The sequence below is a fragment of the Aspergillus nidulans genome, chromosome IV (assembly GCF_000011425.1).
Source record: "Aspergillus nidulans FGSC A4 chromosome IV".
Taxonomy (NCBI): domain Eukaryota; kingdom Fungi; phylum Ascomycota; class Eurotiomycetes; order Eurotiales; family Aspergillaceae; genus Aspergillus; species Aspergillus nidulans.
The window spans coordinates 2,068,887-2,084,391 of NC_066260.1; the positions used below are offsets into that span (position 1 = coordinate 2,068,887).

General features: G+C 51.5%; 4 protein-coding genes across 4 annotated transcripts, besides 1 other annotated feature; all 4 read left to right on the plus strand.

The window, feature by feature from the left end:
- Nucleotides 1-15,505: part of a sequence feature (contig 1.130 1..308583(1)) that runs on past the window's edge.
- On the plus strand, nt 1,759-3,156 carry ANIA_07607 (uncharacterized protein; the record flags this gene model as incomplete). The annotated part of the gene is made up of 1 exon (XM_675784.1): nt 1,759-3,156. The coding sequence occupies one exon, from the start codon at nt 1,759-1,761 to the stop codon at nt 3,154-3,156; it is 1,398 nt and encodes a 465-aa protein (XP_680876.1).
- Nucleotides 5,158-6,313, plus strand: ANIA_07608 (uncharacterized protein; the record flags this gene model as incomplete). Its single annotated transcript, XM_675785.1, has 3 exons — nt 5,158-5,707; nt 5,790-6,034; nt 6,092-6,313. 3 exons carry the CDS (start codon nt 5,158-5,160, stop codon nt 6,311-6,313), a joined length of 1,017 nt encoding a protein of 338 aa, XP_680877.1.
- ANIA_07609 (DNA-directed RNA polymerase) lies at nt 6,851-11,080 on the plus strand (the record flags this gene model as incomplete). The annotated part of the gene is made up of 2 exons (XM_675786.1): nt 6,851-7,675; nt 7,730-11,080. The coding sequence occupies 2 exons, from the start codon at nt 6,851-6,853 to the stop codon at nt 11,078-11,080; spliced, it is 4,176 nt and encodes a 1,391-aa protein (XP_680878.1).
- xlnR lies at nt 12,329-15,318 on the plus strand (the record flags this gene model as incomplete). The annotated part of the gene is made up of 3 exons (XM_675787.2): nt 12,329-12,608; nt 12,670-14,870; nt 14,928-15,318. The coding sequence occupies 3 exons, from the start codon at nt 12,329-12,331 to the stop codon at nt 15,072-15,074; spliced, it is 2,628 nt and encodes an 875-aa protein (XP_680879.1). The 3' UTR covers nt 15,075-15,318.

Consider the following 15,505-nt stretch of genomic DNA (forward strand, 5'->3'; position numbering starts at 1 on the left):
GATTTATGCGGCGATGTTTGCGGCTTAGTCCAGGGTTGCGTTGGACACGGCGAAGGAGCTGGAGAGTCAGATTCCAGAGGAGTTGTTGCGGATACAGTCGCCACCGATGGCGGATTGGTTGGAGGGTTTCCTGGCAATAGGGGTACATGTACTTATTCGGTTTGGCCTGTGGGATGATTTGCTGAGACTGGACTTTCCCGTTGACAAAGAGTTATACTGCGTTACGACGGCGATGATGCACTACGGCCGGGGCGTTGCGTTTGCTGCTACGGGGAGGGTGGACGAAGCTGCTCACGAGCGAGAGCTGTTCCAAGAAAGCTTCAAGCGCGTCCCGACAAGCAGAATGCTGTTCAACAATGCCTGCACCGATATTCTCGCCATTGCATCCGCCATGCTAGACGGCGAACTCGAGTATCGCCGCGGCAATTACGACTCTGCGTTCACTCACCTCCGCCGCTCAATTGAACTAGACGACAATCTTCCCTACGACGAACCCTGGGGGTGGATGCAGCCCACACGGCATGCCTATGGGGCGCTGTTGCTCGAGCAAGGAAGAGTCGAGGAGGCCGAGGGTGTGTATAGTGCTGATCTAGGCATGGATGATACTCTGCCTAGGGCACTGCAGCACCCCAATAACGTCTGGTCATTGCAAGGGTGGCATGAATGTCTTGTGAGACTTGGAAGACTCGCAGAGGCCAAGATTGTCAAGCAGCAGCTAAAGTTTGTGGCTGCTGCGGCTGATGTTGAGGTTGATGCTTCTTGCTTTTGTCGGAGGACCTTTAGATGTGCTTTGAATGCTTTGAAGACTGCAGCACCCAGGTTCCTGCATCCACCAAATATCACACCCCAATCCTGATTCTTTCCAGATCTAGGGTTACATTAGCGTTAACAATGAACCCCGCGAATGTACTGCAATGACTTTCCCCATCCGCACAATCGATTTACAAGAAGAAGCGCCCGAAGCGCTTTGCGCAGGGGGATTTCGTTCCTACGCCCGACGCGCTGCAGATCTCTGCATCTTGTGACGTCGACTGATGCATATAAGACGCTTTGAACCCCTGTCAGTAGGTAAATACTTTGCATGCTTCGCGGAATAAACTACCTACCACGTCAAATTGGAGCATGCTGAGTAAATAGAGCGGGCCATTCTCGGTCTCGGCGGTGCTCCGACAAGTCCCTTGTGAAGAATCTTCGGCAGATCCACCGTGGCGAATTGCTAAGAGATTGACGTATGATCGAATCAGAGCCCTCAATTGCTTGCAAACTCGCCTTGCCTTCCTCTCCTGTCATGCATCAGCAAGCGCTATACGGATTATAGATCGTTTGAATCTTACTCTTAGCGGCTTCATAGGGGTCTGCGATGATCCTTACAACTGCAGAAAAGTGCAATCTCGGACGGCGACTCGTGGCCACAGTGACCTCTTCCCCGCTGTCTATGTTTCTAACACTCTTATGGATGCGTTAAGCCCACCTGCGGCCTCGCCAGTCCTTCCTTAGGACGTCAGTGTCTTGAGTCCGAGTTGGAACCGCGGATGCGCCATCGCAATCAACCCACTTCCAGAAGGCTTAACTTCCAGTCTCATTGGCTGTCCTATGAAGATCAGACAAATTTCATGCAGAGCTTTGAATGAATTGTCTCCAGTTGAAAGGCTGAGTTGTTCACAGTACTGAAGACAACGCAATGTTGGGTATATAGCGCCGTTCCTCCGTCGACCCTCTTCATACCTCAGAATTAAGGTGCTTGTTGTTTAAAGCGAGATGGAGAACCTCAATGACGACATCCTCCTTCTGATTGGAGATTATCTTGACGGGCATAGTGACCGCCACAATGCTATCTTCGTCAACAGGCGCTTTCATGAACTGTTTTCTCGCGCTCTATACCGGTCAGCCTCTTTAAAGAACCTCTCGCAAGTCCAGTCGTTTTTGAAAGCAATCACGCTGCGACCAAGTCTAGCTAGCGTGTTGCGTTCGCTAGACTGTGCGGGATGGGATTCCTCGAGTCCGCAGCCTCGTTTGAGCGAGGAGGAATTCACAATTTTCTCGCTCTCGGCAAAGACGAATAGCCATTCAGCGGAAGAGCACTCCCAATGGGTAAATGATCTGATCGAGGGTATAGACGAAGCGTGGATTGCGCTGCTGCTGTCGTCCGTTCACAATATCAGAAAGCTCAATCTGGTTTATCCGCACCGCCTGGAATCACGGGGCTACCTGGACCGGTTGTTCGTCAGGGCTACGACGCATCAGAAACCGTTTGACAGGTGCCCGGCTTTTCATCGACTGCATGAAGTGTCTTTGCGACAACGAACTCGGGATGACGAGGACAAGGGCACAATGTCTCCGTCGCAAATCATGCCGTTCTTGCGGATGCCATGTCTAACTACACTTGCCGTGGACTCGCTTATTGAACACCGACCGGAGCCGGCAGACGAACTAAACGACAAAGAAGAAATAAATGAACCTCCGTTGGAGAGATCTCAAAGTCAATCATTCACCGAAATAACTCTCACCTCCAGCAATGCCCTCGAAGGCCTCGAGTCAATTCTCTCCTCTTGCGCCTCCCTGAAGTCCTTTAAATACCAGCACACAGATGCCCTCCTAGCAGAGGGCTTCCGACCATCCGCATTCAATACATCTCTCTCACGGCACAAATCGACGCTCGAAACAATGTGGCTTGATAACCTCGGCACGCATCTCCCATTTACCATTAGCGGAGTCAATGAAAGTCATGAGGAATGGTTCGGCTCGTTCGCGGATTTCACAGCACTCAAAGACCTGCGCATTCGGCTGCCAAATCTCCTGGACATACAGTATTCATTTGAGCCGCAAACACCCTTAGTTGACGTTCTCCCTGGGAGTATCGAGTCCCTGTACATTGAGGACTGCAAGGAAAGATCGTTGGGGATGTTGCTTGACCAGGTTGGGTTGGTGCTTGACGCGCGGAATCGGAAGACGAGGTTCAATGCCCTGAGGCGCTTGGATATCGAGGGCTTCTTTCATGACGATGAGGAGGATGAAGACACGTCTGGTGGTGGCAATGGAGGCAGAGTCATCAAACAGCGTGTTTATGAGATGGTGGAGCCCCTGGGGGGTGTTTGTGAAGAGGCTGGTATCAAGCTATCTCTGCGGGATCGGATGTGCTTGCATACCATGCATTAAGCTTGGGTGCTAGATTGCTTTTCGTCGCATTTATGTGTTTTTTTGTTCCGAGGTTTTTGGTATCCGTTGCCCAGGCTGGTATATGGGGTGTGACATCTTGCCTCACTTTTGCTTTTGAATCACTTTATAGACGCAGTACATACTAGACACATAGATGACCCCACATATAGACCGCGATCTCATTAGAATCAGATAGACATTCTTTGGCCCCTCTTCACTTCATCATGTTCAGTAAATGCCCTGCCTGGTTAGAGAGAGCTATACCTAGGAACATTATCGTACTCTGATTCAAACCACCTGGACAGGTGTAGTTTAGCCAGGCAAGCACTATCGCAAGCAAAGAATAGCGGTTCCGGTGTAGGTCAGGGAGAAATCTGGCCTTGCAATATGCATACTGACGTTATCGATCAGCTGCGGTTCTGGCCTTAGTCTGTGGTGATCATGGCGTGAATTTGGATTTAGGGCTTGACATCGAGAAAGTCTCACTCGCTTCACAACGCTTACGTCCAATTGGATTGTCTATAATTTAGGTGTTTTCCAGAACCATTGGCGACTTGATTCTATATCCTAAAGGCGTACTCAAGATCTCGCGGGGTCAGTATTCTGCTTCGAAATAGTCAATAAACGGAATGCTGCTCCAGTCAAATCTTCAGTCCAATGAGTAAAAACTCATGTGGATTTAGGTATCAATGAGTTCCTTATGCGTTTCTTACTTCCTCTTCAGATTTTCTTTCCAAAGCTTTTCTTCTCCTTTGCTCCCCACTCAGAGAGCAATGATTCAGCTCGATTCAGGTAGACCCTGCCATCTTGAAGTGCAGCAAAGGGTTGGGACCCAAATTCAGCAGGACTCCGCTTTATCGAGAAAGAACTGTTCTCCTACAAGCTACGCTCAAGGAGCCTGTGGGAGCACCATGATAATTAAATCAACTAATGTACGTTACGGTCCTCCGGCCGTCCCACTGAGGCTGAAAAGCAGCTAGGCGCTGAATATTACCGATCAACAAGCGATGCGCACAGTATTGCCATGAAGCAGGATAACGCTGCCTTGAAGACTTTTGCAACTCTCAGTAAGATACATCTTCCTGGGACGTTTGTCTCGGTGAGCTCATAGTGTCCTCCGTAAAAAAAGCTCTAGCGCTAAGGGAGACCATCGGTATCTAGGGCCTGTTCGGGACGAACTTCTTCAACCCGTCAAAGGACAAATCAGGGCACGTCTGGCTGGTGTCTGAAAGATTTTGCCTCTACTGGGCTAATTACTACCCCCTTGCGGCTCTGGCTATAGTGGTCTGGAAGTATCCTAGCGCTACGCTGGGATTAGCTGTGTTGGTGGTTAATCTCCTCAACTATGCTGTTATGAAGACACGGCTTTGGAAGCGGAAGAGGCGGTCAAATGTACGGGCTATCTTGAAAAGAGCAAGGCGGTTTAAGCTACTCACTGTCTAAGCTCGTGGCGAGTTCTATGACGAGCAAGTCGTTTGAAAGACGTTGAACTCGTGCTTTTCTTTGATACAGTTCAGAAGCCTAGGTTGGCATACGGAAAAGTGTTCTGGCCAGATATAGGCCCATTGTATGGAGGCTTTTTGACTTGGTATTTCCGTGAAATCAACATGGCATCTTTAAGTCACCCTTCAGATGCTGTCGTACTTAACATAGTCTTTAGTACCGCGCCAGGTCTTGAAAGGGCTGGAGTAAATGCAACATAAAGCTTGCATAAGAAGTATATACTCAGCAATTGTGCATAGGCAATTGTGCACAGCTTTTGCCAGGCGGAGGCAAGAGCGGTCTATGTTCGGTAAGCGGTGTGCAGCTCAAATCTTTCTGCCGTTATTTTGGATGATTCCAAGAGGAAAAAAGAACGGACGTTGACCTGCATAATCATAGTCGCTCGCTCGCAGCATTGCAATTCAAATAATGGAAACAAAATCCTTATAGCTTCTTCAATCCCCAAAATAACACTAGAGTACCCTGGACTCTCCATCTCCCTCTGGCACCTCTACCAAAATGACCACCTCTCCTCGAAAATCCCGAACCCCCTCCAACCCGCGCACCACCGACCCCTCAGACTCCGATCCTATCATCGCCTCCTACGACGTCTACCTCACAAATTCTGACATTAGCCGGTATGTTCTGCAATATCTCGACCGGCCCACCGGGCATGCCTATGATGACAACAACGGGCAAAAGCCGACTGAGCTGCGCCTGAAGCCGAAGACGGGCCTTGTCGAGGTTGACGTGCCGATTAACACAAGAGTAAACTATGATCTGGCAAAGGGACTGAAATATGGTGATGCGCTGAAGAAAAGTAAGAGTGCTCGTGAGGGAGGTGCATATGGTATGGCGGGCGGGTTTAGTGTTGCCGGGGCGCGTGAGGGAGGCGCGCCTGGTGTTGCAGGAAAGGTTAAGGCGGAAAATGGAGGTGTGAAAAGTGAGGATGCCATGCGTAGGGCGGCAGGAGATCAGACACCGCTATTAAAGGTGCAGACGTTGGGAGGGAGAATCAAGACTCCAGAAGATGGTGATCCAGTTTACATGCTTGCTGCTTTTAGGGGCGGTATGTTCTCGTCTTCCTTTCGAATTCCTGCGCTGGAACTGATGGACTGCTTCGCCTACAGATAAACTACATCTCTCTCCAGTTAGCGCCGTCGTTCAATTACACCCGCAGCTCCACCATCTCGACGCGATGGACGAGATGCCCAAAGCGCGCGCCGGGAAAAGTCGAAAAGAAGGCGAGGAAGATCGAGCTGAGCCGGAGGCTAGAGCCGTCGACGTGAAGGTCAAAGGCGCAGAGGACAGAGAAGTCATGATGCCGGGGAACCTGGACCTTCTGAAAAAGATGCAGGAGGAGCAGTGGAAGACGTATGATTGGGTTGATGCTGAGGTGAGCTTGAGCCCCTTTACTAACAAAATGCGGTGCAACGGGTGCTGACTCGACCAGAATGAGGAATCGTGGCAGATATACGACAATTACATGATGCATCAGGATGTGAAAGACTTGCCGCAGCTGCAGTCCGCGATCAACAGCGAGGATTATTTAGATAGGATGAGCGCACCCCGAATTGACCCGGCGCGGCCAGAGATGACGGGGTGGGCGATGAAGCAGAATCGGCTGAAACAGAAACAGGGGGAATCGTCCGGTAGTAGCACTGAGGAAGGCTAAGAAGATAGACAAGGTTGAATATAAGGAAATGAAGCATCTTCTGTGGACATTTGACCGCAATTTCACCTTGTAGTAAAAGAACTACGGAACTAGAAACATCGAAGATCCACTAAAGTATACTAGATTGGCAAGGTGGATTTGGGGCCGATTATTGCGACCCACCAAGGGAAGGCAAACTGAAAGTCGCGCCCTCACGTGATCGAGCACCCTTTTGGCCCAAGCATTTTTCACGGTCTCGTAAACTCTTTAGCCCATCGTCTTTTCTTTCTACCCACTCTCATCACTCATTCATCCTCATTCCCCAACTTGGCCAATTCCGCCAGTGCGCATGTTGGGAAAGGCTGCAGGGCGTCTTGTCAGTCTGGATTGACAATATCCCATTGCGAGGCTGTTGAGCGTTTTGCCGCAATTGTTGATTTTGTTCCTGCATCTGCGTCGCATATAAATGCTTTACTTTCTTGCCTCCGCTTTATCTCCATTTATCTCTTATTTTTAATCGTGACTGTATATTTATTTTTTATTTGAGTAGCGTTCGTCATGTTGTCTCAGCTTGTTCGCGGGAGAAGCGCTGCCTCTCAGCTTCGGGTTTTGAAGGGACGCTCCCTTCCCCAACCATTCGCAAAACTACGCCATCATTCCCACACAAGTCGACTCACATCACTGCAAAGCTCAGCGTCCAGGTCTTCCCCCGAAAATCGTTCACGTCGCTCCTCCTTCCAATCTAGCCGGAAACTTGCCACCGCCGCCGACACCCCGATAGTTGACAGACTATCCCACCTCGACAACTTCGACCAGTCGTCCTATTCATCAGACCTCCGGCAGAAACAAGAATGGAATTCCTTTCTTCCGTCCCAGGGGGAGTTTGATCCTTCTTCGCTCATCATTATGGACGATGAGCTGCTCACGAAACCAAAAATCCTGAGAAGAGTCAACGGCATTGGCGGCGATCACGATGAGATGCTGGCCAACCTGGAGCTCTCGATGAAACTCGGTGATTTCGCCCGGGCCTCGAACCTGATCAATCGGCTTCGTGATGAATTTCACCCTGTGGGATCGAAGGCGTATCTTGATTATCACAACAAACTGCTCCAGTCTATGGTCTCGCATGCCATCCAGAAACGAGACCTAGATTTAGCCCGCCAAGCACAGCGGTGGTTCGAGGTGGACATGCCTTACGGCGGTGTTGAAGCGGATCCAACTACTTTTGCCACTATGATTCGCATGGCTCTGCGTTTGTTTTACGGGCCAAAGCGGGATCGAGCTGTTCGCCGGTATTGGGGCCTGGCGAAAGGAAAGGAATGTGAGGAGCTTGTGCTGTCTGTTCCTGTGCTCTCTGAGGTCGAGCTCGGTGAACTTTCTGAGGTTCGTTCGCCATTGCATAGTTTTCTGATTTTCTCGCTAACCTATTCGCTCTAGATTTGCTCAGCAGATCTTCAACGACTCGCCATCAACAGCATGCAACCTGAATCCGCGAAGGTTGATGAGCCGGTACCAAACAATGTCCCCGAAGTTAAGGCGGTTGAACAAAAAGGGCTTGGGCTTTCATCGTTAAAGGATTCTATGTCTTCAGTTTTCGCAGATGATGCGAAAAAGATTCCCGCCATGGATGAGGAAAGCAGGGAGGTTTACCAACAGCGACGACAGCAGCAACTTGAAGCTGATGTCATGAAGTCTGCCGTCAACCGCTGGCGACAAGAAAACAAAATACAGCAACAGTTTCAGCCCGATGTGTTTGAGAACGGCAAACAACTAGGGCCCTTGCTTCGCCAATGGAATGCGGACCTTGTCGTGCGGATTGAAGAGGAATTCAAGGAAATAGAAAAAGCCAGAACCGCTTCTATGATTACGGATGAAGTTAGGGAGCGCGTTGACTATGGCCCTTATCTTCGTATGGTGAAACCGGAGGAGCTAGCGTCCTTGACGATACTCACGACCATAAATAACTTGACTCGCAACGGACTGGACAAAGGTATCAAGCTCGCTCCGCTTGCGGTAGCAATAGGAAATGATGTTTACGAGGAAGTGGCATTGCAGAGAATGGTCGAGCGGAGGAAGAAAGAGATGAACAGTGCTCATCGAGTTAAGCTCATCAAGCAGATTTTCCTCGGGCGCAAGGATCGGGACAAGCTGAAGGGCATCAACTGGAAAAATGCTCTTAAATCCATGGAGCAGGAAGAGCCTGATATTGTTTGGGCAACTGCTATAAAGGCGAAGGTTGGCGCTGTATTGATGAGTCTCCTTTACGATGTTGCCAAGGTCCCTGTTCCTGTTAACGAGGCCGCGGCAGCCAAAAAGATCAAGAGAAGAGACGAGGTAGTCATGCAGCCCGTCTTCCAACATTCGTACCAGATCACCTGGGGACGGCGGACTGGTTATATTCATGTGAATCCGGAGATGATCAAACTTCTTACCAGGGAGCCGGCCGAGGATTTGCTGGGTCGCCAGTTGCCTATGCTTTGCAAACCAAGGCCGTGGAAGGGTTACAAGGACGGTGCTTATTTCTATCACCAGAATCTTTTTGTTCGCTCTACCCCGGGTGAGAGCCTGCAGCCCACGTACGTGAAGGCGGCGTTAGAGAATGATGGTTTGAAGATGATCCGCAAGGGCCTTGACATTTTAGGTGGGACGGGGTGGGTTATCAACCGCGATGTCTTTAACGTTATGCTCGAGGCCTGGAATACGGGTGAGCCTATCGCTGACCTTGCGCCTCTCGACCCCGATTTGCCCATCCCCCCAAAGCCCTCACCCGAAGAAGGTTACGAAGCCGAGAAGGAGTGGCACACAAAAGTGCGTGACATTGAAAACCAGAGGGGAGGCTATCATTCTCAGCGGTGCTTCCAGAACTTCCAAATGGAAGTTGCTCGTTCATACCTGAACGAGACTTTTTACCTCCCTCATAACATGGATTTCCGAGGCAGAGCATATCCAATCCCGCCTTACCTTAATCAAATGGCCGCCGATAACGCAAGAGGCCTTCTCTTGTTCAGCGAAGCGAAACCGCTCGGCGAAAGTGGGTTGAGGTGGTTGAAGATTCAGATTGCCAACCTTGCTGGATTTGATAAGGCTAGTCTTTCAGAGCGTGAACAGTTTGCCATGGATCATTTGGACGATGTGCTGGATTCTGCTAACAATGGCCTTCACGGCCGGCGCTGGTGGCTTCAAGCTGAAGATCCCTGGCAATGTCTGGCTGCCTGCTGCGAGCTCCGAAATGCGCTTCAGCATCCGAACCCCACTGAGTATGCGTCGCGTCTGCCTATTCATCAGGATGGCTCCTGTAACGGTCTGCAGCATTATGCTGCTCTCGGTGGTGACAAACTTGGTGCACAGCAGGTCAATCTCGAGCCATCTGACCGTCCTTCTGACGTGTATTCCGCCGTCGCCCAGTACGTAAAGGAGGCCGTTGCAACAGAAGCTGCACAAGGCGATCCCATCGCCAAGATGCTCGAAGGAAAGATCACCCGTAAGGTTGTCAAGCAGACCGTTATGACGAACGTCTACGGTGTGACGTTTATTGGTGCTATGAAGCAAATCCGCAAGCAGCTTGCAAATCACTACCCCGAACTTTCCGACCACGAAAAGAAAACGGGGGCCATCTATATTGCTAGGAAAGTCTTCCAAGCCCTAGGGACTATGTTCGAAGGAGCCCGCGACATCCAACACTGGCTCGGCGATAGTGCCAATCGCATTACACAGTCCCTTCCGCCCGAGCAGATTGAAGATCTCGCTAAAGAGGTTCTAAATCCGTCGTTTTCCACACTGCCACTGACTAGCCGTGGCAAATCGAAAAAGTCCCTTTCTAGCAGCGACCCGTCTGCTCACTTCAAAACCACCGTCATTTGGACGACACCATTGGGCCTGCCCGTTGTGCAACCGTACCGCAATAGGTTGCCCCGTCGTGTTGTGACGAGCTTCCAAAGCTTGAGCGTTGTCGAGCAGGATTCCCGCTACTGTGTCACCAGGCGCAAGCAGCTCCAGGCCTTCCCGCCCAACTTCATCCACTCGCTTGATGCCACTCATATGATGCTGTCCGCAATTGCCTGTCACCAGGCGGGCCTCACGTTTTCCGCCGTGCATGACTCGTTCTGGACTCATCCTTCCGACGTCGACTCTATGAATCGGATCCTTCGCGAGGCATTCGTTCAGATGCACTCGGATGACGTGATCAAGAGGCTGGCAGCGGAGTTTGAAGTGCGCTACGGACGTAACTTGCATTATGCTCGAGTCCCGCGATGGAGCCGGCTCGGAAGAGTTGTTGCTGATTTCCGGAAGAACAAGCCAAAATCAACTCGACTCCTCGAGCTGATCGAGGAATATAAGCGACAGAAATTATTGCGGTCTGATGACCCTGAGTTGCAAGCTCAGGGTCGTGAGATGGTTACAGCGGCAAGTTGTTTTGAGGCGGCGGGCGGCACAGACGACGATCTGGTCGTCCATGCTTCTCTAGGTGAAGCTGCCGTCGGGCACGTCCCCGAGGATTTGGAGGCCGCCGAGAAGCGGGCCTCGGGCATGGAAACAGACGGCTCGGACCCGGCAGTCGCAACACTCCTCGGAACCGGTTCCTGGGAGCAGGATGCGAAGCCCGAGCTGAGCGAGGAAGAACGCGAACTTGAAGCGATGATGGATGAGGCCGACGAGCCTGCAAAGAAGAAGAAGAAGCGAACCACCGAATACATTTGGCTGTGGATGCCGATGCGGTTCCGCCCTGTGCCGACCAAGGGCGCATGGGACGTGTCTCGAATCCGCGAGAGCAAGTACTTTTTCTCCTAATGTCTTATTATATGTCCATTGGCTGGCGCTCTGGGAAAAAGTAGAACGGGTTGTATTTTACAGATGGCATCTGGCGTTTGATCTTGGTTGAGTTTTGATTGCTTCTCTTGTCCGTCATATTGGCGGTGATGTACATTATGATATCCTCTCACGAGTTACTTTGTATATATACCGAGACATGAGATGTATTTACACCTCTGAATGAACGCTTCTTCTGGAGCGGGAGCGGCTCTCTTCCAACTCTTGCTGTAATTCGTGTACTCTGTATGAATAAGCACCGTCCGGGTAAACGGAGGGTGAGGGTCTGGGGTAATTTAGGCAGAATCCGGCTCAACCGCGTCCTCCTGGGTGTGGCCGTCCAGTAGTCGATCATTATTGTTGTGATGGAGTGATTTAAAAGCCACAGTGTATGGTGTAGAGCAGCCTGGCATCCAATCCGTGCCTACTATCCCATACTCCGCCTCACTCTATTGACTCGTCCCTCACCATGCAGCTCGGCTCGTGGGCGTCTTCCTGCAGCCTTGCAGGGTGCCCGATCTCCAGATTCCTGCCTGAGGCTGTAAATCCCCACCTTTCCGTTCGTTAAGGTTCCATTCTTCCCATCCTTCGTCGCTTTTCTTCGGTTGTTCTGTGGCCTTCCAAGATAGAACCGGTCTTGAATTATTCTTAACCTGTGGTTTCTGGTGTCTCGTCACAGAGTCACTATTTTGCTCTTTGTTGTCCTGACATTGCAGTGCGGGGACCCTCGCTGGCTGGAGTCTAGAGTCTGGAGCTCTGCATGGCATGACATGAGACTGCGGCCCCGTCTTCTTGTCCTATCTCTCGATTAATCCTGTCCCCAACCTCGTCCAGGCCTGGGGTTAGCTTGGCTTGTCTTTCCGCCTTTTCTCCCCTCTTTCTTCGCTCGTGGCCCGTAAGGCTTTCACTGCTACGAAGTACCCTGGGCTAGTTCCAGCGTTACCTCCTGTTCACTACTTTAGTTCCCCCCGGTTTCATCGGCAAATGGCAATGGGGTCCCAGCTCTCCCCGCCATTCTAACACCGACTAAAATCCTTCTCCCCGTATCCTTTAATTTCACTCCTTGTCTGATCCTGACCTCTTTTCTGGCCGTCTTCAACCATTTTCAGTTACGTGGACGCCTCTCATGCCCCGTTGACCCAACGTTCCGCGAGGATGTCGACAACCTCGCTACAACAGTTCGCCACGGCCACGTCCTTCTCCCCCTTCTCGAATTCCCAGTCGGCGAGAATGTCGCAATCCCAGTCTCAGACGATCGGGCTTGACACCCTCGCCGAGGGCTCGCAATATGTGCTAGAGCAGCTGCAGTTATCGCGAGAGGGCGGCAACTCTGAGAACAACTCTACTTTCAAGCCATCCTCCGTCCGCGACTCTTTAGCTGAAGCCCGTTCCATGATCCGCAAGAACTCTTCGTCAGCGCCTGTCCGCCGGAGAATCAGTCGGGCTTGTGACCAATGTAACCAACTCCGGACAAAGTGCGACGGGCAGAATCCGTGCGCGCATTGTATAGGTAAATCTCTTCATATTTTTTTCTGATATGCGAAGATCGGCTGCTAAAGCGTTCGGTGCAGAATTCGGTTTAACATGCGAATACGCTCGGGAGCGGAAGAAACGGGGCAAGGCTTCAAAAAAAGATATTGCTGCTGCTGCTGCCGCTGCAGGACATCAGGGAGGCATGGGTAACCGATCACCTACAGATAGACGCCTGTCGCAGGAGCCAGGCGGCCGGTACGATTCCGTTCTTGAGGCATCGCGCGTTCAATCACATCTACCTGCGAACGGTTTGTCTAGTATTCACAACACTCAAGCGGCGCACTCGCAGCCGCCGCTGGGGTCGGCCCTTGATGCTCTACATTTGAACCATTTTACTCAGCTGAACGAGTCGGGCCGCTCCCAGATGCCCGTGTCAGACCTTCGATCACTCCAAATCCTCCACAACAACCCTCGCTCTCCATCCGCTCTTCCGCACGGCCTAAACGCCTATAATGATAACACATTCTCGTTGCTGAACTCGCAAGAGCCGAATACGACTTCACTCAATCACTTCCGACTCGGAAACTCCACGGATAACCCGTCGGCTCAGTTTTTAGGCCTCTCACCTCCCGCTCAATCCCCAGGATGGCTTCCGCTGCCATCACCGTCGCCCGCAAACTTCCCTTCATTTCCCATGGCTCCGTTCTCTGGAACCAGTCTACGTTACCCCGTCCTTCAGCCGGTTCTTCCACATATCGCCTCAATAATTCCTCAGTCTCTCGCTTGCGACCTTCTTGACCTTTATTTTACGAGCTCCTCCTCTTCACACCTATCACCCCAGTCTCCGTACGTTGTTGGTTATATCTTTCGCAAACAGTCGTTCCTCCACCCAACAAAGCCGCGCGTGTGCTCGCCTGGGCTATTAGCGAGTATGCTCTGGGTAGGCGCACAAACAAGCGATGCGCCGTTCCTGACGTCTCCGCCCTCAGCGCGCGGTCGGGTATGTCAGAAGCTACTAGAATTGACGATAGGGCTGCTGCGCCCGCTCATTCACGGACCGGCGCTCGGAGAAGCCTCGCCAAATTATGCCGCAAATATGGTAATAAACGGCGTCGCGCTCGGTGGTTTTGGTGTCTCGATGGACCAACTAGGAGCCCAAAGTACTGCGACAGGAGCTGTGGATGATGTCGCCACGTACGTCCATCTCGCTACGGTAGTATCTGCCAGTGAATACAAAGCCGCAAGTATGCGCTGGTGGACGGCCGCCTGGTCTCTCGCCCGAGAGCTGAAACTTGGCCGCGAGCTGCCCCCCAACGCATCGCAACCGGGTCAGGACGGCGAGCGAGAAAACGAGGGCGACAATCCATCAAAGCGAAACCAGTCATTGCACGGCGGAAACTCTAATGTCAACGTCACAGAAGAAGAACGAGAGGAGCGCCGGCGTCTGTGGTGGCTACTGTACGCTACCGATCGCCATCTGGCTTTATGCTATAATAGGCCGCTTACTCTGTTGGATAAAGAGTGTTCGCAGCTACTGCAGCCCATGAATGATGATTTATGGCAGGCAGGAGATTTTCCAGCTGCGACCTACCGCGCTGTCGGCCCGCCCATTGAATGCACAGGCCACAGCATGTTCGGCTACTTCCTGCCATTGATGACGATACTTGGGGGAATTATCGATCTCCAACAAGCGCGAGAACATCCACGGTACGGACTTACCTTCCGCAGCGGCCCCGATCTAGATCAGTACATCATGGCCATAACCCAGCAACTTGACGCCTACGGGCAGAGCCTAAAAGACTTCGAAGCACGATATATAAATAGCCTCGCCCTAGCAGAGAATGAACCGCCCGAGAACCCGCACATTGATCACCTCAGCCCATCCGGCCGGTCCAGCAGTACGGTTGGCTCGCGCGTCAACGAGTCAATCGTCCATACTAAGATGGTAGTCGCCTACGGCACCCACATCATGCACGTCTTGTATGTTCTCCTAGCGGGTAAATGGGACCCCATCAACCTCCTTGAGGACCATGATATGTGGATCTCTTCCGAGTCATTCCTCGCGGCCATGAGCCACGCTGTCGGCGCCGCAGAGGCAGCAGCCGATATTCTCGAGTACGATCCGGATTTGAGCTTCATGCCGTTCTTTTTCGGCATTTACCTGCTCCAGGGAAGTTTTCTACTCTTGCTTGCTGCAGATAAGCTACAGGGGGATGCGAATCCGAGCGTCGTCCGCGCTTGTGAGACTATCGTGCGCGCACATGAGGCTTGTGTCGTTACGCTGAATACAGAGTATCAGGTATGTCCCCTGCCGGTTCCTAAATTTAGCTATGATATAGCTGACTGAAGAAAACAGCGAACATTCCGCAAAGTGATGCGCTCCGCTCTTGCCCAGGTTCGGGGACGCGTTCCAGATGATTTTGGTGAGCAGCAGCAGCGCCGGCGGGAAGTGCTGTCTCTTTACCGCTGGACCGGTGATGGGACGGGGCTCGCGCTCTCTTGAGCCTCATACTCCCAGCTATACAGCTATTACGATTACACGACATATAAACTGAAAGTGGATGAAGGACGGTTAACTTGTCTCCTGTTGTATATTTCCTGCGGGTGATACCTCTGCTGGTCTTAGGAGGGAGTGCCGAGCCGTACATAGTTGATACCTCTTTGCTCGTGCATTCATTATGTTGTTCATCACTGTATACTATAGTTACTCTCATACCCCATTTGTTAGCTGGCCAATTCAACTTGCATCCTTGTCTTCTGCTTTTGGGAATCTTCAATCCATCTCCAGTAGAGTGACTGGCCATCCAGGAGCCGAGGATTACAGTATGACGCCACAGTGGAGATAAGGATAAGCGATTACCGATAAGCTGGCCGATAAGGAATCTCCGCGTTCTTTGCCCTCGTAACTCCTTCAGCAGAACAAGATCAACTTTC